This window comes from Sciurus vulgaris (assembly GCF_902686455.1).
Source record: "Sciurus vulgaris genome assembly, chromosome: 8".
Taxonomy (NCBI): domain Eukaryota; kingdom Metazoa; phylum Chordata; class Mammalia; order Rodentia; family Sciuridae; genus Sciurus; species Sciurus vulgaris.
In genome coordinates, this window is record NC_136468.1 from 17751908 (window position 1) to 17775879 (window position 23972).

The 23972-nt window shown below is 37.3% G+C and overlaps 1 protein-coding gene and 1 pseudogene across 4 annotated transcripts in view; one reads left to right on the plus strand and one right to left on the minus strand.

The window, feature by feature from the left end:
- The window catches only part of DGKI (diacylglycerol kinase iota), a 432523-nt gene that overhangs the window by 246069 nt on the left and 162482 nt on the right, over positions 1-23972 (plus strand). For all 3 annotated transcript variants that reach the window (XM_079150095.1, XM_079150096.1, XM_079150097.1), the window contains 4 exons: positions 2422-2500; positions 12784-12839; positions 13812-13874; positions 17850-17923. In XM_079150095.1, coding sequence (XP_079006221.1) covers positions 2422-2500; positions 12784-12839; positions 13812-13874; positions 17850-17923 — 272 coding nt within the window. The remainder of the gene's footprint in view (positions 1-2421; positions 2501-12783; positions 12840-13811; positions 13875-17849; positions 17924-23972) is intronic.
- LOC306668846 lies at positions 20023-22544 on the minus strand (annotated as a pseudogene). Its single transcript has 3 exons — positions 22371-22544; positions 20833-21241; positions 20023-20271 (listed from the first exon to the last, which is right to left on the minus strand). The product of its transcript is annotated as an uncharacterized misc_RNA (transcript).

Here is a 23972-nt window from a genome sequence, read left to right on the forward strand (position 1 = left end):
CCTATAGTTATAGATGGGCTATTGTTCAGCTTTCCTCGAACATCTGGTTCTGAGTTCTGGTCTCAATTTCTGTTAGATTTTGTGGGTTGCTGAAAAGATGCTCTCTCCATGATACTTTCCACTGTCTTCTACAATAGTGTTTTCAGACTTTTGTATGTGCAAGAATCCCCAGGTGTGCATGTTAGAGGGAAGATTACATAGCTCACTGTCCAGGCATTCTGTTGAACTAAATGTGGGGATAAGGCCCAGGTATCTACACTTTAAACAGCATGGCCACTATTTAATGGATCTTTCAGCTAAAATACACTGAACCCCACATGATTCAGGCCAAGCCAAAGTCCATTTATTCAGTAGTGCCATGATCCTGACCAATTGCGATAGGTGCGCTGCAGTTTCTTATTTGGTTAAAACATATTTCACCTTGTCTTCTTAGTTTTTTCACCCAAACTGTGATTCTGTAATTAATAAAGTTTCTAATAAATACCCTGATTGTTCAGTTGAATCAAATATCCCTTATGTATAGGAGGTTTTAGCTGAGTTCATAATGTAGAATTGAGTTTATAATATAATGATGTAATAACAAGGGTTGTAATAACTTTAACTGACATATTTATTTGAAATTATAGAAATTGGATAGAAAACAGCTGAAGTAGTAAGGAGAGTTACCACATGAAAAATTTAAGGTCCTTCTGCCAAACTTGGAATAGTTTGGCCTATCATAGAAGTCCACACTTAATTCTCTTCCCAACAGCTTAAGAAATGGAAAGACTTCTCCATGTAGCCAGGGAACGTCAGTCTTGATAATTAAAGGGCTTTGAAAATTGAGTTTTGAGGAGATGTGTAGGAAAATTGAGGCACATTTTCCTGGAAAATGTGAATAGCTTAAAAACAAGCTAAATTGGGACATTATTTAGGGAATTGTGACCAGATGTTTTCCTTAACTATCAGTGGAGACTAAGGCATGGGTTAGAACTGTAGCCAAAAGAACATAAATGGCAGAGGAGCAGAACATGTGTGCTTTGGCAGGATTGCCAGGCTGTCTTCACTAAGGACTGATATTTTAAGTACAGGAACTGGACATTCTCAAATGCGAAGCTGGGAGAGGCAGACATGATTTTGGCATTGTTCTACGTGCGTAATTTCCCTCTTGGCTCTCCGGTTAGTTAAAACCATTTCTAGGGACTTGGTTAGCCTCTGGACCATTACAGGCTCAGATAAAGGGACTTGCATGTGGGGTCCTTCCTTCCTTCCATTAGAGACTCAGGGAATCCAATGTCTTTCTGTATTGGTATCTATCTTGCGCTCTCTCTCTCTCTTATTTTGTTTTCCCCTCAAGAGGAAAAGTCCTCCTCGTAGTCAAACATAAAATCTTGCTATTCATGGGATCTGTGAAGCACTGTGATAAACTTACTTTTGAAATGTTGAGAGTTAAGGCATTTACTTCTGATATCAGAGAGGTGCAGTTCAGTTTGGGACATAACCCTGAAATTATCTGTCAACTTGATCTCTCTTTATTTACTTTAATGTTTATCTTCTATTTTCCCATCTTGCATTTCTACTTGTTCTAACACTGAACCAAAGTTTTAAAATGATATAGATTTTACAATTTTAGGATTTTAGGCTCTTTCAACTTGAAGCAGGAGTAGTGAGGGACCCAAAAGGCTGTGGGCAGGAAAGTTAAGCTAATGTGTGTCTTTGTGTGGGTATTTGCAGATTTCAGTCATCTCAAAGATACAGGCTTGATAAATTAAGTGGAATTCTGAATTTTGCTGGTGTGTGTGTGTATATATATATATATATATATATGTATATGCATATCATGTACATGTATCACATACATATGTATCACACACACTTGGACTTTAATTTATCTTCCCTCTATATCAGCAATACCTGAATGGTTTTCAGTGCCTTATTTCTTTTGTGAATTTTGTCATAAGAACTACTTCTTAAAGTAGGGTATAAAAATTACATATTGTTTATTTTAAGTTATATTATTCACATGCTGAATATGAACTCTTGAAAAAAGTGTATCCACTTATTAAGTAGGTTAGACATAATTCTTACAATTGAATTAACTTTCTAAGTTTGTTTAGTGAATTGATCTTTATAGCTATTGCAGATGTATACCCATAGATTAACACTGCAACATATATGAGAGTGGTTTTTATTTAATATTTGATATCTGTAATTCTTATTTCCTCTATTATTTGTAATTCTTGAGTTAGTTACTTGATTTGGGCTTTCATGAAGAAATTAATTCAAGAACCCTACTCCTTCTACATTAATACCCTCTGCCTTGGGTTGTGGCTGATCTCTCCCAAGGGACTGACCCCAGACATAGTTGACTGGCATTAGGTTTTATTTTCTGTTTCTAGCCAGCTACGTACAGTTTACCTCTGCCTTTGTTTATCATTGCAGCTTCCTCTGAATGTTTTCAACAATTACTTCAGCCTTGGATTCGATGCTCATGTCACACTGGAGTTCCATGAATCCAGAGGTGAGGACAATGTCCCATTTCCATCTCCCAGGGAGGAAGTTTCCAGCAGGTGTTTTGCATGTTCCCTATTGTTTGCGTATCACTTACGTGTTTGCAGTGTGCTTCAGTGTTGTTCCATTTCAACCTTCAAGATGACCCTGAGAGCCAGCCCTGATGGGAAGTTGCTGCAAGTGGGGCCCTGAGACCTAATTGTTTGGGGTCTCAAAGATACTAAAGTATAGGACTAGATGTACCTTCCAGCTCTCAGGACTGTTAACCTTTAACTTTGGAAATTTTGGAGAGAGATGATTCCACCCAAGTCATGAGGATACCCACAGCCTCATAAAACCACCATGATTGAAGCTCCACACTTCATTACCAGAGCCGTTGAAAGATGATAGCAAAACCCACAAGAAGGAAGCAGCAGGCATGTTCCAACACTACAGGGGTTGTCCATAGCATGGGTTACAATAAAGAGTGGGTGATGATTGAATTAGGGAGAAGGGTAGGGGATCCCCAGTGCAAGAGTCAGGTGTGCATGAGGGAGGGTGGCCATTTCAAGTACTAAAAAAGATGGGGTTAAGACTGCGGGAAACAGAACAAGTTTTGAGAGAGAAGTAAAGTGAAATAATGAAATGTGATGAAAATATTTCATTCAAATTTTCCTAAGCTATTCAGAACTGAGAAAGTTTAGGGTTTCTCTATATGCTTGGTAGCCTCAGATAATCTCTTTTTTATTCTCTTGATCTCTGTCAATCTCTTTCTCTCTTCCTATGAATGTAACTATATATTTACCTATGGCTTAATGTTAATACCTAGTTACTTGTAAATATATTTATAGATAAACAAAATGATACCAGGATATAGGTAGCAGTGTACCTTGTTCAGAAACTTGGGTGGTGGAAGTCATACATGAGGAATTACTCTACTTCTTTTCCTCCAGGTTCTGCAGAGCTCAAGTGGTTTTAAACCATAGAATTTGAAATGCAGAGTCCTAAAAGCTAGAATTGAAAACTTCACATTCTGGCAATAAGGTAGAGAAAATTCTGATCATGCACTTAGGCACTAAAGTGTTCAGGGTGGAGCTGTAGGATTCAGACTGTTAGAATACAAAATACAGGTCTAGAAGGTCCCTTACAGAATTCAGGCATTTTGGTAGACCTTGACTTTTCTGGTTTCATGAGGCAATGAGGGGAGAGTCTCTTTAGAGGTCATATTCTATATATGCCAGGAAACAGTGATACTGCTTGGAGAGTGAGCCAGAGTTTGGTCTTCTCTGATTAACTGGAAAATCACAGTCAGAAAGGATGTTTGATGAAAGAACCTCAAATATCCCAAATCAGAAACACCATTACCCTCCCACATCCCTGCCATGGATAAGTCCTGGAGATGCAGTAGTAAGAGGGGTCTATGTTAGGCCACATTATGACCTATTGTTCTTCCTTTGTTTGTGGAGAGTTCATTTGGGAAACAAATGGGACAATTTGTTTTTTATTTCTTAGCCCATTTTTTCCTTTCATATTCTTTATGAGACTGGACCCAGGCTTCTTAATATGATTCCCAAGTTCCTTAACAATACATACAAAAATAACACCGTTTTCACTAGAACATGAATTTCCCAAAATAGGCCTCCTGGCATGAAAAGAAATCTAAATGAGTAAGTGGCCCACAATGAGCTCATTTAGGTGAGTCTAATACTTAGTCTAATTATTCTGAAAGGTATTCTAATGATATACTTTTTTTGTACTTTGATGGAATTTCTATGCTTAAAGTGAAAGAAGATGGGGGGTGACAACAAGTGGAAAAACCGGATTTATAAGAGAATTCTTTGGGGGAAAATAGTGTTTTTCTTCATATTTTAAGCTATGGGACTATTTAATTTTAAAGTAGAATATGCAATTGTGTGTGTATGTGTATGTGTGTGTGTGTGTATATATATATATATATATATATATATATATATAAACATAATTTAAATGAATGTGATTAAAAACCAATTGACTAAAGGATTCCAAGCATTAATCTTTGAATAATTTAATGCTAACACTTAGTGTAAGTGTTTTAATGTGGTATGAAATTGAATTGCAAGCATTTTTCCTATATGCAAGCCAGAGCCTTTGAGTAAAACCAGCTACAAAGAGGCTGATAAAGGAGAATTTTTTTGACTGAGAATAATAGATAAAATATTCATGAAGATGAGATAGGGATGGTGAATAAATGTCCATAAGATAATAGAACTAAATTTTGTTGATACTCTAAATATCAGACATCTCAGTGTTGATTAGTATCAATAGTATTTACATTAAATAAAAATAATTATATTTGCATGAAAAGTATAATTGCTAAAACTAGCTTTTAATCTGATTTCTTCTCATTTGGATTGCCCCATATTTTTATCTGGTCAGTCAAGAAATCTTAAGTTAAGCTGTAGAAGAAGAAGAAAGATAAGTAGGGCCACATTTTCAACAGGGGTGGGGATGATTCCTTCTTGTTGGTAGGGTGTGAGTAGCTGTTCCCAAAGACTACTCATCAATGAAACTTCAAACTGTTCTCAGACATAGTCACTCACAATTTAAGGCTTGATGATAAAACTTGGATAATTAGCTATAAAATACCTGAAGGGTGACTCAAGTCTCAGGAGAGCAATTTTGAAAAAAAAAATGAGCTTAGATAAAATAACCTATTAGGTATTAGTCAAGAATACAGTATTTTAAACTGGGAACTATGCCAATTTGTCTAAATGCAGTGGTTTATAAATACAAGTCTCATGAAGGCAGAATTTAAAAAAATGTAAGTGCAGAAAGAATTTTTGGCATAGATAAGAAAACAGCCCATCAAATGGACAGTTCTTAGCATAACTTACTATATTGCATTTCTTTTAGAAGGAACAATTAAAGTGACATTTATTTTGAAACAGTTTATTGGTGTCATTACTGTGCAAATGCTTTTAGAATTGCCAACAGAAAGTCAAGCAGGGAGTAAGGACAGTCTTAACATTTTGTTTGACTTTGTTTATAAAGGCAGCAAATGTTTGACAATTTGGGTTTTTATATTTGATAACAAAGAAAGCATACTTCATTTAGTTGGAAACAGAGATGTTTATTCTCATAGTGACCAAAGCACTCAAGGTTGAACTTGTGTTACTCAAGTATCAAAAAGTGCAACAGTATGGAACAGAATTTGCAGATGTGATAGGATTGATCATTTAATTGCTGCTTGGAGTATTTCCCAGTACTTTCATCATTATTGCATTATCACAGTGCTTGAGGGAGTATATTGAAAATATTCCAATCTATTAATGTTTAACCTTGTTAACAATGATTATGGTTATCAGTGACAAAGTTAGGTCTCACTTTGTCAACCATGTGAATGAGATTGTCACTTTTTGGGAATGGATATTAAACACATCAAACTTCTAGTCTGAGATTGGATATTTGCATTTTACTGCCTCATTGAAATTATTATTCAGAGGAGTTGAACCTTATGCTGCAAGGTCAAGGAAATGCAATTATGTCTCTGGTGGAGGCAGTATTTAAATTTGATTTAGGATTTACTATTTTCACTGAACGTACAGACTTGCAGATCAGCACCTTTCAAAGGATCATGAATGTTTTATGACTCAGATCATAGAAAACTGACGGATTTTTCTAAAAAGGTGTTCCTTGCAGTGGTTTGCTAAATCCCTTCACTGTTGTCACTCTAAGGAACACACTGAAAGTCTCTTGTCTAGGCACTGAAGCACAAGTGCAGTGTGCCATTGAGAAACTCACTGCCTGCAGTCTCCATCTGGAAGCCCTTTCTTCCATCTTGAGCTTCTGTGTGTCACCCACTTGTCATTCAAGATTCAAGCCCACCTCGCCCTGGAACACTTGCCTGGTCACTCTACCCGCTCATCTCACATAGGTATCATCCACAGTGTAAGATTTTGTTCTACTTTCTGTTTTTAGATCTGTCACCTCCACTCTAAGTTCCATGGGGGGAAAAGGCCACATCTCTATCTTCCTATTTCCAGTCACAGCCCAGTGGCTCTCTCAATAAGTGTTTGTTGCAGTGATAGAACATTCAATTGGAGAATAGCTCCCACTGATAAAAGACAAATAGCAGTAGAAGGTAAAATATAGTGAAGGCAATGTTAGTTATATAGACCACAAATAATATGGGGGTTCAGCAGGACTGTTGGCAGAGAAAGAGTATGGCGTAAATTTCTATTAAGTGTAGGTGGAAATATGACCAGGAGATTAGGAAAAAAAAAAAAAAAAAGTGTGATATAGACAGGAAGCAAAGTGGATGAGAGCATTTTCAGACAGGAGAGAACAGTACAGAGAGACAATGAGTTTCTCCTAGGGATGGATTAGATGAGCAATTAATGCACAATAACATTTTTATGGTATTAGAAAAATGACAATAATATTCATAAAAATATTTGTCTTTAAGAAGGGCTGATTCTGGCAAGAAGAAAAGATTTTTTAGTGTATTCAGTTTGAATCTACGGTGGTGATGTTACAGAGGCATAGGTTATGGAGGCATTGAACTGAAGTCTTAAAATTGAATAAGTATCTGATGGAGAGAATGTTGAAGTTGTGTGAGGCATATGAAGTTCAAATTGCCTGTCGATTTTTACACAATGTTGCACTTGCACATACCTCGCTAATTTGCCTCAGGCAAACTGGATTTGACGTGCATTTCAGTCAAGATGTTGAAAATAGATTAAATGAGGAGTATGATAAAAATATGCATACTCAATTTATATGTGTACTTGGACAAGTTTTTAACATTTGTAGGTAAAAAGACCCCAGTATGAATTATGAGTTAGGGAGCCTTGCTTGCCAACCTAAGAACTGGCAAAAATGTGCATAATGTAAGTAATTTGAAGAATAATTCAAATCTGAAAACTTGGGAATGTATTTTACTTGTGGGTTCACTGTCATCAGTGTCTGGCTTCACTGTTGTCTTTTCCCCTCACCTTTAAGGTGTGAGCTGCTTTTCTCTCTTAGTTTCTCATCAGTGGCAATTTGGGCCAAGAGCAGTTGAAGCCAGTATGCATGCAGCTTTTTTAACCAGCAGAGGAAAAGTTTATTGGGAGATTGTGGTTTCAGAGGTTTAGTCCATAGAAGGCCAGATCCATTCCCCAGGCTCCAGAAGAGGCTGAACCTCATGGTGGAAGAGTGTGGCAGAGGGAGGCAGCTCACATGATGATTAGGAAGCAGAGAAAGAGAGATCTTTTCTTGCCATACAAGTATATACCCCAAAGCCCAAGCTCCTCCAGCCACACCCCACGTGCCTTAGGTTACCACTCAATTAATCTCATTGGGTTTTTAATTTGCTGATTGGGTTAAGGCTCTCGTAACTCAATCATTTTTGCTCTGAACCTTCTTGCATTTTCTCACATATGACCTTTTGGGGGACACCACATCCAAACCATAACGACCAGACTTTATACATTTTAAAGCAGCGAATTATATTAGATGACAGAAGTCTTATGAATTTTATATTTATTTTAAAAAAGTCTAAGATTACCAGGGTGCATTTATGTCACCACAAATACATAATACATATTTTATGTTTTATATTGTATAGTTTCAGAAATACAAATAATCATACATGCTTACTTTTTGACTACTTAGTCTGTATTTCAATGTGACTTGGATTTTTTATTAGAAAATAAAGAACCCAGATTGCTTATATTTTGTTTCACATACTGGGCTTTCTAATGTTTATGTAGCACTGAATTTGCATGAGCAGTGCTGAACAGTGACATCTTGACATGCATATACATAGATATGGTTTCACAATTCCACTTTATGTGCTAATCCATGGAGCAGCCTAATTTTATACCTGGGAGGTTTCACCCCTAAATTTTAGCCATTAGGCTTCACATGTTCACAAATCGGAATATCAGAATGTTGACTTTAAAATTGTAATAATTGTATGTTACTTAATGAAATACTAAGTATCTGAGAAGGTAGACCAATATGTGTTTCATGAGCACTTCCAGGAACTTGGATTATTTGGACTCGTGGGTAACTCCATGCTGGTTAGGGATCTATGGCCACAGATGGCTAACCCCTTGAAATCTTTACTTATGTTCTTTCCTAGGGGAATACCTCTAGGGAGACAAAGGGATGGGGCTGTTGTCTGCAAGCACCACAGAGAAAAGAAATATACAGGAAATTGTGCTGTGAGCTCAGCAACCTTTGAGGTGCTTTGCAGCAGTAATGTCTTTGAATGTATCTGTATGTTCTGGGTGGGTAGGAACTTAGAAATCATCTACGTGCAGAATGCAAATGCAATGTGACTATTTATACACCAGTTACCGTATGTCTTTGTAAGAGGAAAGTACTACAGGAGCAAAGTGACTCAAGTATTTTGGACTTCCTTCTTTTTTGGAGACACCTTTGTTAGGAAGGCTATCATACTGGCTCAAATAAAACTGTCTATGGGGCTCATTTGCGAGGGCCAATAAAGGGGAAAGGGGAGAAGAGCTTATGAGCAGTGAATGAATAAACTCTGTGAACTGATGTGCTTTTGTCAGACCCTCCCCAGATGTAGAGGGTGACAATCAGACTGAAATAAGTGTTTGGAAGGGACATAAAGCTCTGTCTGCCAGACTAATCACCGACAAAAGCAGTGTTTTAGGATCCCATCCATTCCGATGGCCCGAGCCATGGTATTGTGTTGGATATAAGCACGCTGTTAATATAATGAATCAATTGAATGGATTATACCCACAGCTTCATCATTATTATAAATGGATTATATCCAGAGCTAAATCATTTAGATGATTTAGATAATAAGATTTGGGAAATTTGAGCTAATGAGATTTAGATGAGATTTTTGGATTTTGAGTTGATGCTATAATGAGATGAGGTCTTTGGAGATCTTGGAGGGAGTGAATCTATTTTTCATATAGAGAGGGATATGGATCCTAGCGGTCAGCCTAGTGGACAATGACTGTAGGATTTTGGCCTCCATGACAGTTGCCATCTAGCTCTGTCAGCTGTGTTACCTTATAATTATGGGCTGCTTATACCTATGACCTTGGTTCTGCTTGATTGTTTTAAGTTTGTAGTGATTTGTTATAGCAGGAATAAAAAAATTAATAAAGCTACCATTGGTGTCCAGTCAGACTATGAGCAGAATAAAGGCCTGGATGAACCCAGTGAGTGTTTGGGCCTTGCTGTCTCACACCACCTCTTGTGGAGGAGGAGAATGGGCAACCCAGGGATTGGGAAATACTCCCACCATTGGAGTCTTGGGATATTTTGGATATTTCTAGTCTTTCTTGGGGGTGGCCTTTCATGTTTACTAGCAGACACAAACTTCCTGAAGGACTGAGAGCTCTTCTACTTTCTCACCAATGTTGGGATTGGTGACTGAATTATGGTCCTCGAGTTGTCCCACAACAGAAGTGATGCCCTTTCTGGGAACTCTCGTCTTGAGGGTGCTGATTGGTTGCCTAGTTGCTATGGTGATGCCCTGTTCAAAGGGAGGCTCTGTGCCAGCCACGGAATTATCAGTTCTTGACCTTGAAGTTCAGGCACCAGCTGCCTGAGAGTAGAAAATTATGGGCTGCTTATACCTATGACCTTGGTTCTGCTTGATTTCTCATAATAACCCTTTTGATTGTAAAACTTATATAATAAACATGCTGAGCTGGCTCTGGGTCTCCATCTCCCTGCCAGGGTTTAGTTATCCACCAATCTCCAGCCTTTTCTCTATTTGTGTGTCTGTTTTTTCTTCATCTCCTCGTTATCTGTTGTTTGGTACCTGAATTAATGGCCATGCAGGTCACAGCACACAGACTGTTTCCCAATTTATTCTTCCCTCCCTTCCTTGATGTAGTTGAAGTCCTCACTCCTGGAATACTAGCTCCTGAAGGAATACTAGCTCCTGTGCCTACCCACAGACACAATGAACCATCCTAGCTCTCCTTCTTTGTAATATCTGGTAGGGAATGACCGATTATTGCTGTCTGCAGGTCGCTCCTGATTTTCTTAGGACTGGCTTCCACTGGAAGTACTCATGCTTTAGTACTAAGCTAAAACGTCTCCAGCTGGCCCTTGTTTGTGAATCTGATTTTTGCTTGAAATAGCATAAATGCGAACACAGGAAAAGGATCCGACTGCCAAGGCAGTCGGGGGTCATAGCATAATATGCAAATTTCCTGTCCTGGGCTTAGCAGGATTCCCCAGCACCTTTTCTAACCTCACAGCCAAAGTATGTGAGCAACTCTCCTGCCTCTTTATGTCTCCAGCACCTCTCTGAATGTGAGGTGTCTTGGGAGATCTCTATTTTTAAAATTTTACTTAACTTCATTCAGTTTTATCTCACTAAATAACATCTGAGGTGAGTGTTTTCCTCAAATACATGCATGAAATCTCCAAAAACTCAGCTCAGTTCTTAATTTTATTCTAATTTGGAGAGATCTCAAAGGAAAGAGTCTGTCTTTCAAGAGGAAAAAGAAACTATTTCAAAAGAAAGATTTTTCAGTCTTCTGGAAAAACTTCATTGCAATGCAAATATTTTCAAACCATAAATTATAAAATGTGTAAGTATTAATAGCTGACAGATGATTCACTTAATAGCTGTGGGCGTCAGCGCCCTAAAGAGTTCTGTGCCAGGAGTGTGGTTCCCATTTTCCCTTTCCCATAGCTTGCTCGATGACTGGGCCTGAGATTTTTTTTTTTTTTTTAATTAGTTAGGGTCTATATACTCATGATAAATTGCACAACAAAAAGGTTCTCATTTTACCTCTGATTTCATAAAGTGAAAGAGTTAATGTAAGGTGGATGTAAATGGTACCCAGGTAAATCTCATTCAAAAAGGATCAAAAATGACATGTTGTTCAACAGTCACATTTACCCTGAAGAAGACCTAAAATGTGAAAATGATCAATTCTCAAGTCAAGTATGGGAAACTAGAAGGGAGACCAGTTGATTCCATTTTTTTAATCTTCATTTTGTGTAATGTATAAATTAGCCTTTCATTTTGTTTCTAGGGTTGAGAACTTTGAACAAAATATAGAAAAGCTTTAAAATACAGAAACTGTATAGATGAAGACAGCTCTGTAGGACCAATCTACAAAATACCCTTTTTTGCTTATTTTTAAAGTTCATAACTCTTTACTGTTTCCATGTCATGTGCATGCTACCATTATGTTCTAATAATCCTAAAAATGATTTAATAATCATTTGTCTGGGATTATTTCTTGAGGTACTGGGTGCGTTGCTGGGTCTTGGTGAGTGAGCTCTTTGCTACTCTTCATCTCGATCATCGTTGGGATTGTCATTCACAAACACAGTTAGGACTTGGAGAGTTTCCGCTGTCAGCCTGCTACCTAGTGAGAAATGACTGGGAGGAAGACCTGGACTAAGAAGGAAACGATGAGTGCACGGAATAAAATAGCATAAGGCTGAATGTGAATACTCGTTTCTTTTGGAATGTCTTACATTTTATTGGACAAAAACATTTGAGAAAATTATAGTTACTTTGGGGATTTTATAATCTCTTGAATTCACATGAAAATTCTGATACAAATTTTTGTTTCATCTTTCTGGGTCTTTAAACTTTATAACATGCAGAGGCAAAATCAAAATTAAAATCATTTTTCAGCCAGAGCCTTTGCTGTAATAAACCAAGTCCATTCAGCAGACCATCTGTGTGTGTGTGTGTGTGTGTGTGTGTGTGTGTGTGTGTTGTGTGTATTCTCCACTAAAACAAATTATTTTCTAAGGCTTGTGACAAGCAAGAGCAGATGGTTCTTCAAAAATTTTATAAAATGTGAAAGCAAACTCTCCATTAATTTTCATCTAAATTCTCCATATTTGATTACATTCGGAAGCTGCATACATAGTTTATGGAAAGGATGCCTTTCCATAAAGTCAACGAAAATAATTTCCTTTTTACCTCCTCCCACCCTTTCCTATCATCCCTGCCTCAAATTCCTGCCAACTCTCTATTTGGAAGAGTCCTGAGTATCTCAACCTTTAATGTTCATGAGACTCACCACCATTCCTAGCCTCTGCATGCAGACATTCTAATTTAGTAGGTCTAGGGAACTAATGATTTGCATTCTAACAAGCTTCCAATTAGCTTCGATGCTGCCATTTTGGAGCTATGCTTTTGCAGCACTAGAGAACTGTACCCAAGACAGTTGGCCACTGTTAAAACTGTCCTAGAACTAGGGAAAGATGATAACAAAGCTGTTAGATCTGTTGGCCCTGTAGATTACAGGCGGGGTTGGGGGTAAAATTGCTAATCTCTAATGAGGTCCCTATAACAAAACTTCCTCTCCTCTTTCACAGAGGCAAATCCAGAGAAATTCAATAGTCGTTTCCGAAATAAAATGTTCTATGCAGGGGTAAGTACATATTTTACTTTATAATTATTATATATTATTTAATATTAATTCAATTAGTAATAAAGCTAACTATATTATATATCTATTATTTATATATATATATATATATATACACACACTATATATCTCGGACATTTTTATCTGTCACTATATAATTAGTGTTTAATGTTTTTTTTTAAGAATGAAAGTAATGGTGTGTTTCAAAGTTAGTTGTCAGAAAGGAAGTTGATACCTATCATCTCTGAATTTTAAAGATCCAAGGTTCCATGTTGGATAAAAATGGTTGATAATCAGGGAGGGATGTGAGAAACATCAAAACCAATGTAAGGAATGGGGTAATCAGGTAGTTGGAAATCGGTATAGACAGACTGAAAAATGTATAGAGAGTCTTAGATTAGAATGTCATTTTCACATGTACACATTGATGTTTGCATGAAATTGGCAGAACATGGGAAATTTTTCATGGAAGCAAATATGAAATTAAAGGGAGATCCTTCTTTTCCTCCTCAGGAACATCTGTGGAGGTGAATAGAGATGGAAAAGTTCATCCAAAATATTAATTAAGAAAGTACAGTTTACCCCACTGCATAGAGGAAGTCAAAATAAAAGGGATAAAGTAGGACATCCTCAGAGGCAAGTTAAAGATTATTTTAGCATCTAATGGACAAGTAGGATAGTCAGGGAGGATAGTCAAAGTCATCTTCACACTGACCCTTGGAATTATCCATTTTTTCACCCTCTTTCTGTAATCTTAAATTTTACTAGAGATTATAGTTTGAAAACAAAAAAGAAATATTTCAACTTCATAACCATTGTCCTCCTTTACTTTGGATTCAGCAAAAGGAGAACTTGTTTTATATTTTTGCATAATTTCGAATCATTGGTAACTATCTGTAATATGGAAGTGAGGATCTGGTAAAACCATGTATCTAAGTTTTTTTTTTTTTTTTTTTTTTTTCTTGTGATATACAGGCAGCTTTTTCTGATTTTCTACAGAGAAGTTCTAGAGATCTATCCAAACACGTTAAAGTTGTTGTAAGTATTGAATGTGTCAGTTCATCTTGTTTGCCTGTGAATATGAATATCACGAGAAATAAACTCCCAAATACCAGTTTATGTGTAGGTTAATCTCTGGACTACGTGGGATTTAGAGATCATTTAGTGTGCTTCATTCAAGCAGCATTTATGAATACTTCTCATGTATTGGGCACTGTCTTAGTTTCTGGGAATGAAGATAAATAGAAAAACTAGTTTCATTCCTGAGGAAATTCACAATTCAGTTATGGAGAAGGCCACATAAATCATCGGAGCACAATGTAATAAAGTTATTCAATTGCATACAAGATGGTGGTATCATTAGGGGAGAAGTGCTAACCCTGAATATGATGGAATCAGGAAGACCTTCATCAAAGAAATGATGTTAGCTGGCTCTTGAAGTGTAAGCAGAGCTCACCAACCAAATGTCCTTATTCCAGGATTGTCTGAGGGGGCACCATTTTAGAACAGGGTCTTGACTTTATTATTTTGTGCTAACTTATTTGTTAGGCTGGTCAGATTCCTCACTGTGAATCTGTGAATGGAGTTTTGGGTTTTTAAATATATATATATATATTTTTTTTTTTAAGTTGGTAATGTACCTTTATTTTATTTACTTATATTTAGTGCTAAGAATCAAACCCAGTGTCTCATATATGCTAGGCAAGTGCTCCACAACAGAGCTACAACCCCAGCCCAGAGTTATCATTTTATTTCTTTCTCTCTGCCCCAGATTTAGGACACACACAACTTGGAGGAGGAGGAGAGAGAAATTTATCTTTCTCCAGGTGCTGTATTCTAAAACAGCTTACAATTAATTCAGAAGGGCAAAATGTTTCTTATAGGAACCATGTTAAATGGATGGATGTGGTTTTTTTGTATGTAGTTGCATAAATAAATGAAGAAAAGATAAAAGGAGAAAAATATAGAGATGTAGAAGGAATTATGGGGACACAGCAAGCCTTGAATTTTCATGGCATAGGTGATAAATATGTGATAAGAAGTGGAAAAAATATATATGCGTGAAAAGAGAAAAATGTGATCTTAAGTCATTGAGGCTTTAAAGGAACACAGAGGAACATGAGAAGATAAAATGAAAATCTGTAATCACCAGTAAAGCAATATGAGACATGAATCTCCTAAACAGAAAACGAAGTCCATTACCGCTGGTACTAACAAACCTCGGCATCACTTGCACATGGTTTTTTTTTTTTTCCTCATATGGTATAGTGAGAAGTGTTTATCAGTGATGGAGAATCTTGATGACTCAAGTATTTCCTTCTTAAAACTAGATAAAGACACAAGTTCACTTTACTATGAAGATCCTTATTTTGATAAGACTATGATTAATAAATTTAAGTACCAGCAGCATTATACCAAGCTTCCTATTTCTTCAGCTGCATTCTACCCAGCCAAAAATGACCTCCACTGCCTCCTGCAGTATTTTTTACATTTAGAAGAACATCCAGGGTGCCTTCCAAGGCAGTTGGCACATTGAATTCTCTTTTTGCTCAAGAGAAAGGACTGAAATCAAACTCTACATATTTTTGTACTACCAGAGAGTTTCTCTGTCTGGTTGTCCTCTTAATAATACTTTCACACATGGGTGGCTAGAGAGCAAGAGTTACAAGGAGCTTGCAGAGAGGCCAAAATGGCAGCAAATCACTAGGAGAAACATAACATCAGCCAATACATGTACTATTCCAGGTGGAATATCTTTGCATTCTTATGTTCTTTTAGGAGGAGGAGAAAAACATTAGAAACAAAGTGTGGGGATTAGGGATTCAGTCTTAGGTCTGCCTTCCTAGGTATATGACTCTGATTCTGTCGTTGAACCTTTGGAAGAGCTTGCTTTTCCCACCTGTGAAACAGGCATAATGAGACATGTCTTTGAAAAAACACAAAAAACCATATTTGACCACTGTCATGTGACACAGGATACCTCTGCAGTGACGTTACTACATGTTTTGAGCGTGAGATGGAAGGGATGGAAGGTGAGCTAGAGTGATCAGAGGTGTATATAGTAGGCCATCTTTCCTTTGTCACAGAGAACAGTCAGTGTTTTGGTTGTAATGGTTCATGATCTCTCATATAGATGTAAGTTGTTTCTCTGGATACTAGGCCAAGAAAACACAAAATAGGAATGAAAACCTACATATGGTATTTTCTACTTTACTTCCCACATTTTCTTCTTATTATTGGGTTTATCAATATATGAACTTGTGCACAGCCACATATTTTGTATGCAAATACTTTTCCTTAAGTGTGTTTGAAGTAGGGAAAATATAGAAAACTACTGCTCTAAAGAATGGTACATTTTAATGCAATACTTTGTACAAACAACTTTGTAAAGCACTGTACATTATAAGATATACATCCTTATATAATTTTGATGAATTCCTAGAATCATTGACATATTTCCCAGGAGGAAAGAGTAGAAACTTGAAAAAAAAAATGAATTCTGTTCTAAATACAATGCTATTTATTATAAAATATTTTCTGTAACAACAACTTTGATTTGCATGCTATTAATCTGTCATGTTCTACTTTTGGGACATTTTAGTTGCTTAGAACTCTCAACTTTGAACATTTAAACTGTCTACATATTTTCTTTGTTGGCATAGTCATCTACACAGTCATTTCAAATCCTTAAAATGGAAAGCTTTATGTTTGCTTAGTAGTTGAGAGTACTCTAAAAACCTTTGATTACCATCTAGAATTTGATTCCTATCTAAATTACATTTGAAAACATTTTATTTATTTAAGTCTGTAAGATCTCTTGGAAACCATTTTCGAGGATGCTTTTGAAAATTAGGCTATGTATGAGTAGCCAGGAAAAGTGTCAGGTGCTTAGACAATAACCTTGACTGCTAGCAGAATAGTTATTACTTAGTTTGAAACTCTTCCTAAAGAACTCAAAAATTAGCAGGAACTTTGGGAATTCTTTACTCCTCTTCCCAAAAGAGAATGTAATGAGGAACTTCTGGGATGAAGTTATGAGGAAAGCAAACAAAAAAGCAAGCCTTGTGATTCTGTCATTGAGAAGTCTATAGCCCTGACTGGAGTCTTTTCCTCTTTTGATCTTTGTTTCCAGTGGGAAATGACAAAGGCAAGTGGAAGGGTCTTTGATTATTCAGAGGCTGTTACTCTTTGGGGAAAGTACTAACAGATCAAGGAAGCCACACACAGAGACATTGAGCAAGCTGGCCTGGGGCCTTTGAGACCAGAGTCATGTCCATCTACAGTAAAGCAGTTTATTCTCAGAAGTCCAATCCAAATCTGTAAGAGATTAAATTTATGGAAAAAAATTGTTACTGTTTTGTGTTTTCTTGGTCTAGTGTACATATACACATTTCACGTTCACATGAGTTATTAACTATTCCATCCAAAACACAAATTTCCCCATGGCAAAGATCAGGTGGCTTGTTAGAGCTGATCCTAACTTATAATAGATCTTTTTAAAGACTTGGACATGTATATCTTTTAAAAAGTGTTCAAAATGTCATATTTAACATTTTAAACTTAAAAAATTATCTCAAAAAACAAAATAAATGACTTGTTTGAATCAGATGGTTGTGGTAGCTAATGCTACTGCCTTCATTTAAAGCTTCATTCCTTTCATTCCTTTAAGTGTTGGCAAATCTTTTATTTTTAATTCTCTGCATATACATATCTAATAATAACCCAAGGTTAAGAATGACAGTATTTACTTTGTTAAAACAGAGACTATTTTTTGTCAAATGTCAGGTTTGTTTTATATTGAATCAAAATAAAACCCAGCTCTGAACTCTGGGTCTAGTTAAGCTATGAAAAGCATAAATTTTCAATCATAGTAACTGGTGTCCACTTAAGCAGAATTAAGGGCCAGGGGAAGAAGATCATGGTGAATACTGTTGTTAACCCAGTTATCTTGATAATTTTCTTAGATTTGTGGCTACTTCAAAACCCTAGCTTTTTCTGCTTTCATTGTTGCAGTGTGATGGAACAGATCTCACCCCAAAGATTCAGGAACTGAAGTTCCAGTGTATAGTATTTTTAAATATACCCAGGTAAGCTCTGTTCATATTGTATCCTTGGTTTGATGTGAACTTTGACTTGATGTATACCTGCTTTCATAAGAGAGTCATTTCAGATATAACTAATAAAAATGTTATTTTATGTTTTTATTAATGTATTATAATTATAGATAACAGTGTGGTTCATTGTGACATATATATATATATATATATACACACACACACAATATAAGTTGCTTCAATTAATTTGTCAGTACTGATCCTTTTCTCTCCTCTCCTCTCTTCCCCACCTCCCTGTTTCCTTTCCTCTCCACTTCTGGTCTTGCTCATATTTATTTACATAAATATATGTATATATTTATGCACATATGTATATATATGAATATATATAATTGGTGCATTATAATCATACATAAAATAGAATGCATTGTAGTGTATTCATACAAGTATACAGCATAATTTGTTTGATTTCATTCTTTAGTTTCTCCCCTCCCTCCCTGTCCTCCCTCCCACTCAATCCCCTACTTCCTTTCTGCTGATCTTCCTTCTATTTTTGTGAGATTTATTAATTTATTCCTTTTTTCTGTCTAACTTCTGCACATGAGAGAAAACATTTTACCCTTGACTTTCTCAATCTGACTCATTTCACTTAGCTCGATGTTCTCCATTTCCATTTGTTTATCAGTAAATGACATAATTTTATTCTACTTTATGGCTCTGATGTGTATGTATTTCACATTTTCTTTATCCATTCATCTATTGACAGACACCTAGGCTGGTTCCATAACTTGTCTATTGTGAATTTTACTGCCATAAACATTGGAATGCGTGTATCAGTATAATATGCTAATTTATTGTTTTCCTGATAATTTTGAGGAGTGGAATAACTGGGTCATATGGTTCCATTTCCAGTCTTTGGAGGAATCTCTATACTGGTTTCCACAGTGGTTGTACTATTTGCAGTTCCACCAACAATGTATAAGTGTTCCTTTCTCCTCACCAGGAGTTATTATTATTTATATTCCTGATGAATACCATTCAAACTGGAGTAAGATGAAATCTCATTGTAGTTTTGATTTTCATTTCTATGATTGCTAGTGATGTTGAACATATATTTTAAAAAAATATTTCTTGTCCATTTACATTTTTTCTTTTGAGAAATGTCACTTTAGTGCATTTGCTTATTTCCTGATTGGGTTATTTGTATTTTTTGTTTTTTTGATTTTTTTTTAATATATATTTTGGATATTAAACCTCTGTCAGAAGAGCAACTGGCAATGATTTCTTCCCATTCTGTAGACACTTTTCACACTCTTGTTTCCTTTGCTTTTTCGTTTAATGTCATCCCACTTATTGATTCTTATTTTTGTTTTTTGAGCTTTTGTGGTCTCATTAAGGAAGTTGGTATTTGTGTTTATATGTTAGTGTGCTGATCTATCTTTTTTTCTATCAGATGCACAGTTTCTGGCCTAATTCCTAGGTTTTTCTTCTACTTCAAGTTGACTTTTTGTTCAGGCTGATAGATAGGGATCTAGTTCCATTCTTGGAAGATCTGAAAACTCCACAAGAAGACATCTAGAGCTGATAAATTCGGTAAAGTAGCAGGATACAAGAGCAACATACAAACTCTATGACTTTTCTATAAACCAATAATGAACCCCAAAGAAAAGAAATTAGAAAACAATTCCATTCACTATAACTTGGTTAGATTTATTCACCCAGGAATAAATCTAACCAAGGAGGTAAAAGACCTAAACAATGAAGATAATCAAATACTGAAGAAACAAATTGAAGAAAACATCAGAAAATGGAAAGACTTCCCATGTTCTTGGATAGGCAGAATTAATATTGTCAAAAATGGCAATATTACCAAAAGTGACCCGTATAATCCCCATCAAAATTCCAATGACATTTTTCACAGACTAGAAAAAAAAAAAAATAGTTCTAAAGTTCATATGGGAGAATAAAAGGCCCAAAATAGCCAAAGCAATCCTGAGCAATAATAACAAGACTAAAAGCATCATAGTACCAAAACTAAAATTATACTACAGATTCAAGGTCAGCTTTGGGTTGGCTGGCCCTAGGCGGAGTCAGGGTCAGTGGGAGGAGCAGCAGGGTGGAACTGGGGAACTCTACATCTCATTCAGGTCAAGCAGCGTCTGGTCCAGCATCCTTTGAGTACAGAGGTGCTCCTCTTTGGTGCATTTCAGCTTATCTTCCAAATCATCAATCGTCTTTTCCAGTTTGGCTACTGATCTCTCAGCAGACTCAGCACGGGTCTCTGCCTCCTTGTGTTTATGATTAAGAATCTTTATTTCTTCCTCATATTTGTCTTCTTTTTGAAAGTACTTTTCTTCAGCAGCATTCAGACACTTCAGGTTCTGGTCCATCAGTCTGATCTTGATACTGCCATTTACTGGTAACGAGTTCTGCTCCCTCTAATGTTGAAGTTTGAACCCTAGAGAAGCACGCCAAGGCAAGCATATTAAGCAGGTTTTATTTAAAAGTAGTAATAATACAGACGTCTCCTGAGGGGAAGAAGGGGGCCATGGCTGATGTTCTAAAGTGTCAAGAAGTGAGCGCATCCTACATCTTTTATAGGCTAAGGTCTCTTGTTCTCCAGTTCTCTCCCCCTTATCTCTCCTTCCTGCCTGTGTGACTAGGCCTGGTTTTGCAGGTGAGATGTAAAAAGTGAGAAGCAGGATGGGGCAGGGGGAGGGCCAAAGTGATTCAGCCAGGCAAGGGCCCAGGGGGCATCAGTTAGCAGCTCCTTGCTTGCAGTCCTTGGCAAGGGCAGGTAAATTTGGTAATCAATGGGCTCCGGAGATCCTTGACATCCCGTTCTCCCAGGGGCAGTCTCCAACTTCCAGAGGCAGATGGCTTTCACGGCCTCCATTTCCTTAACTTGACCCGATCCCCTATTTCTACACTAACTGCCTGTCCCCAGTTCTGGCTTCAATCTGCTCATGCATCTCTGGGCGACGGGACTCTGCAAGCCCAGCTCCTTCCTCTGCGAGTTCCAAGTCCTTCAATAATCACTAACTTACCAGCCACCTCTTCATACTTCCTATCTGCTTCTTCTGCAATGTGCTTAGCTTCTTTGAGTTGGATTTCCAGGAGTTCCAACTTTTCTTCATCTTTTAGGGCCTGGTTTTCAATAACCTTCACACCTCTTTCACTCTCATCAGCAGCTTTTTCTGCTTCCTCCAGCGTTTGCCAGGCAGTAGCGAGGCTCTCCTGAGCACAGTCCAGTTCCTCTTCAACCAGTTGGATCCTACGATTCAAGGAGGTGACCTCAGCCTCAGTCCCTTGGGCTGGAAACCTCAAACGAGAGCAAGTCCCCACCCCATCCTTCACAGGGAAGTGGGGTAAGGAGAGGCTGCTGAGACTCTTCCCCCCTACCGCGACCTTGAAACTGAGCGCTGACCTTTAACTGGAAGGCTGCTTTCTCCTTTCAACACCCCCTCTACCCCCACCCCCTTGTCTTTTTCACCAAACCATCTCTGCCTCTTCCCAGAGATTCCAGGTGGGCTAGAGGCTGAGCACTTTTGGGAACAACATTTAAGGGAATGTGAGCACAATGCAAAGTGTTTTAAAAGCATGTTGTAATGTATACATTTTGTAATTACTTTTTTTGTTGTTACAGTAACCATGTGTAAAACATTCCAAAAAAATTCATAGCTCTGAAGCAGCAATCTAATTCCTTTCTCACTTTTGGAAGGTAACTTTCCAGCCTAATCCCTATTGCCCTCTCTGTAGAGCAGGAAAAGAGGAATGGCCTGCCTTACTGAAAGCCAAACAGAGCCCAGGGAAAGACTGAACCATGGGAAACCTCATCGCTCTGTGCAAAGTACCAGCCAAACCACAAAGGTGATTCCAAGAGGAGTTAGGGGGAAAAAAAAAAAAAAAAAAAAAAAAAACCGTGCTATTCAGGTTTTGTTTTGTTTTCAGCTTTAAGGTATCTTTAGACAACTTTATTCTAATTTTTTACTTCTTCTTCTTCTTATTTTTCTTCCATCAGAAATGACCAAATTAAGATGGTAAGGAAACCTCTGAGACCTTTTGTTTTTGTGGTGCTGGGTGGGGATTGAACCCAGGGCCTCTTGCATGTTCCTCAAATGCTCTACCATTGAGCCATGTCCTTAGCCCTGAGACCAAATTTTTTTTTCCTTCTCTACCCACTTCCAAGTGTTCACAGAATGGATCATGGGCCTCTTAATCTTGAGGTGACCACTTAATTGCTCTCCTGCCTCCTTGAAAAAAAGAAAGAAAGACTGAAAAAAAATTATGTTTTTGCCACAGATTTAGCCATATGAAACTCATCTCATCACCCTTTTCTGGGTCTGAAGCTGCTGTATCTAAAAGTGCCATCTCATTGTGCTTTGTATCAGTCAGTGCTGGAGAATCTTGAATAGCTTGTGTACAAAACTTTTTAAATTTTATATTATTTTGAAACTTTGCATCTTTGGGGCTGGGGTACCTGGCCACCCCATCTGGCTGTGAGAGTCCTACAGTCCGGTCTGGCAGTGTGCTGATCTTTCAAAGTTTCTTTCACAACCCAGTCCCCACTTTTAGATGAGGTTTCCATGAGGTCTGTTAGGTGTACATCCTGCAGCTTATTGGCTCTCCTTCGTTGTGGTCTCTTTGGGGCCATTTGGGAGAAAGAGAAACCAATAGTGCAACTGTTTTGATATTGAATATTGACAAATGTCTTTTTGAAATAAAGAACCAGTCCCTCCCCCCCTAAAAAAAATTAATTGCAGAGCTATAGTATCAAAACCAAATGGTACTGGCATAAAAATAAACATGAGACCAAGGGAATGAATAGACTAGAAGACACAGAGACAAACCCACACAGACAAGAGCCATCTCATCTTTGACAAAGATGCCAAAAGCATAAGGTCTAGAAAAGACAACATTTTTAATGAGTAATGCTGGGAAAACTGGATAGCCTTTTATAGAAAAAAATCAGTTACCTTAGTGGCTTATTAAAGGTTTTCAGGTGATGATTTTGTTCTCCTACTTGGTTTATCTAGTGTTCTCTATGGTAGATGGTTTTGTGTGTCACATGATGTTCTTGGTCTAGACTCATCCAGCCTTAAGAGATCCAGAAACCCCTCTTGATTGGAACATTTTCATTTATTTCTCAATTGCTGCCCTCCTACCCCTACTGTGCCTCCTCCAGGAGTGATAGAAGTGAATAAATTTTTGTTCTCAGTTTCTCAAAAGCTGTTAGGAAACCATCCAGCCTGATTCATGTGTGGATTTCATTGCCAGACGATTGCTTTGAAAAAGTAGAATCAATTAGAGAAGCATTTTCTAGCCAGGATGTCAATTCTCTTTGGTACTATTATATACCTCAGGAGAAAGGAATATTTAAGAGTAACTAGTCTCAAAATAAGCACATTACCTCAGCAACATAAAATAAGATTCTAGGCTTCCAAGCTAAGATTTTGGAAGGCATGGATCTCTAACCCTTTGTTCGTTGCCTACTAAACAACTCAGACACAAAATCTGCAGATAAGGTCGACTTAGACCGAATTTAATTAAAGCGAGAGTTCTATGTAAATTCATGTCTATGAAAACACATCCTAGTCCCTCCTGATTATTTTTGGCAGTGCTCCGTATAGTTAGTTGCAGTCTTATTCCAGAGACATCTTTAGCTTATTTCAGGAGATGGCCTAGATTCTCAGGAAACGTTGACTATTAGCAGTCTGTATGTTTGCCCCCTCTTTTCTCCTTTTTATTCTTGCTCCTCTTTCTTCTACCGTTTGTATTCTCCTTCCTTTACTTTCCTAATTGCTTTTATTTCCCCTTCCCGTTCTGATTTTGTCTTTCCCATTCCCTTCTCAGTCCTTTCTTCTTCAGTTGCCTTTTCTTCTCTCACAGCCTTTCTTATCTTAATTACTCCTATCGTGGTGAATGCTCCCCACCTCCATTCCCTGTCTCTTATACTAGCATGTGTGTGTCTTCCCTTAAGACCAGTTCTGAAACCACCTGAAGATAATTCATAGGATAGCATAGAAACAGACATACGTGAACCCTAGAGTGAGACATGTTGAGAAATAATGAATCGGGGAGA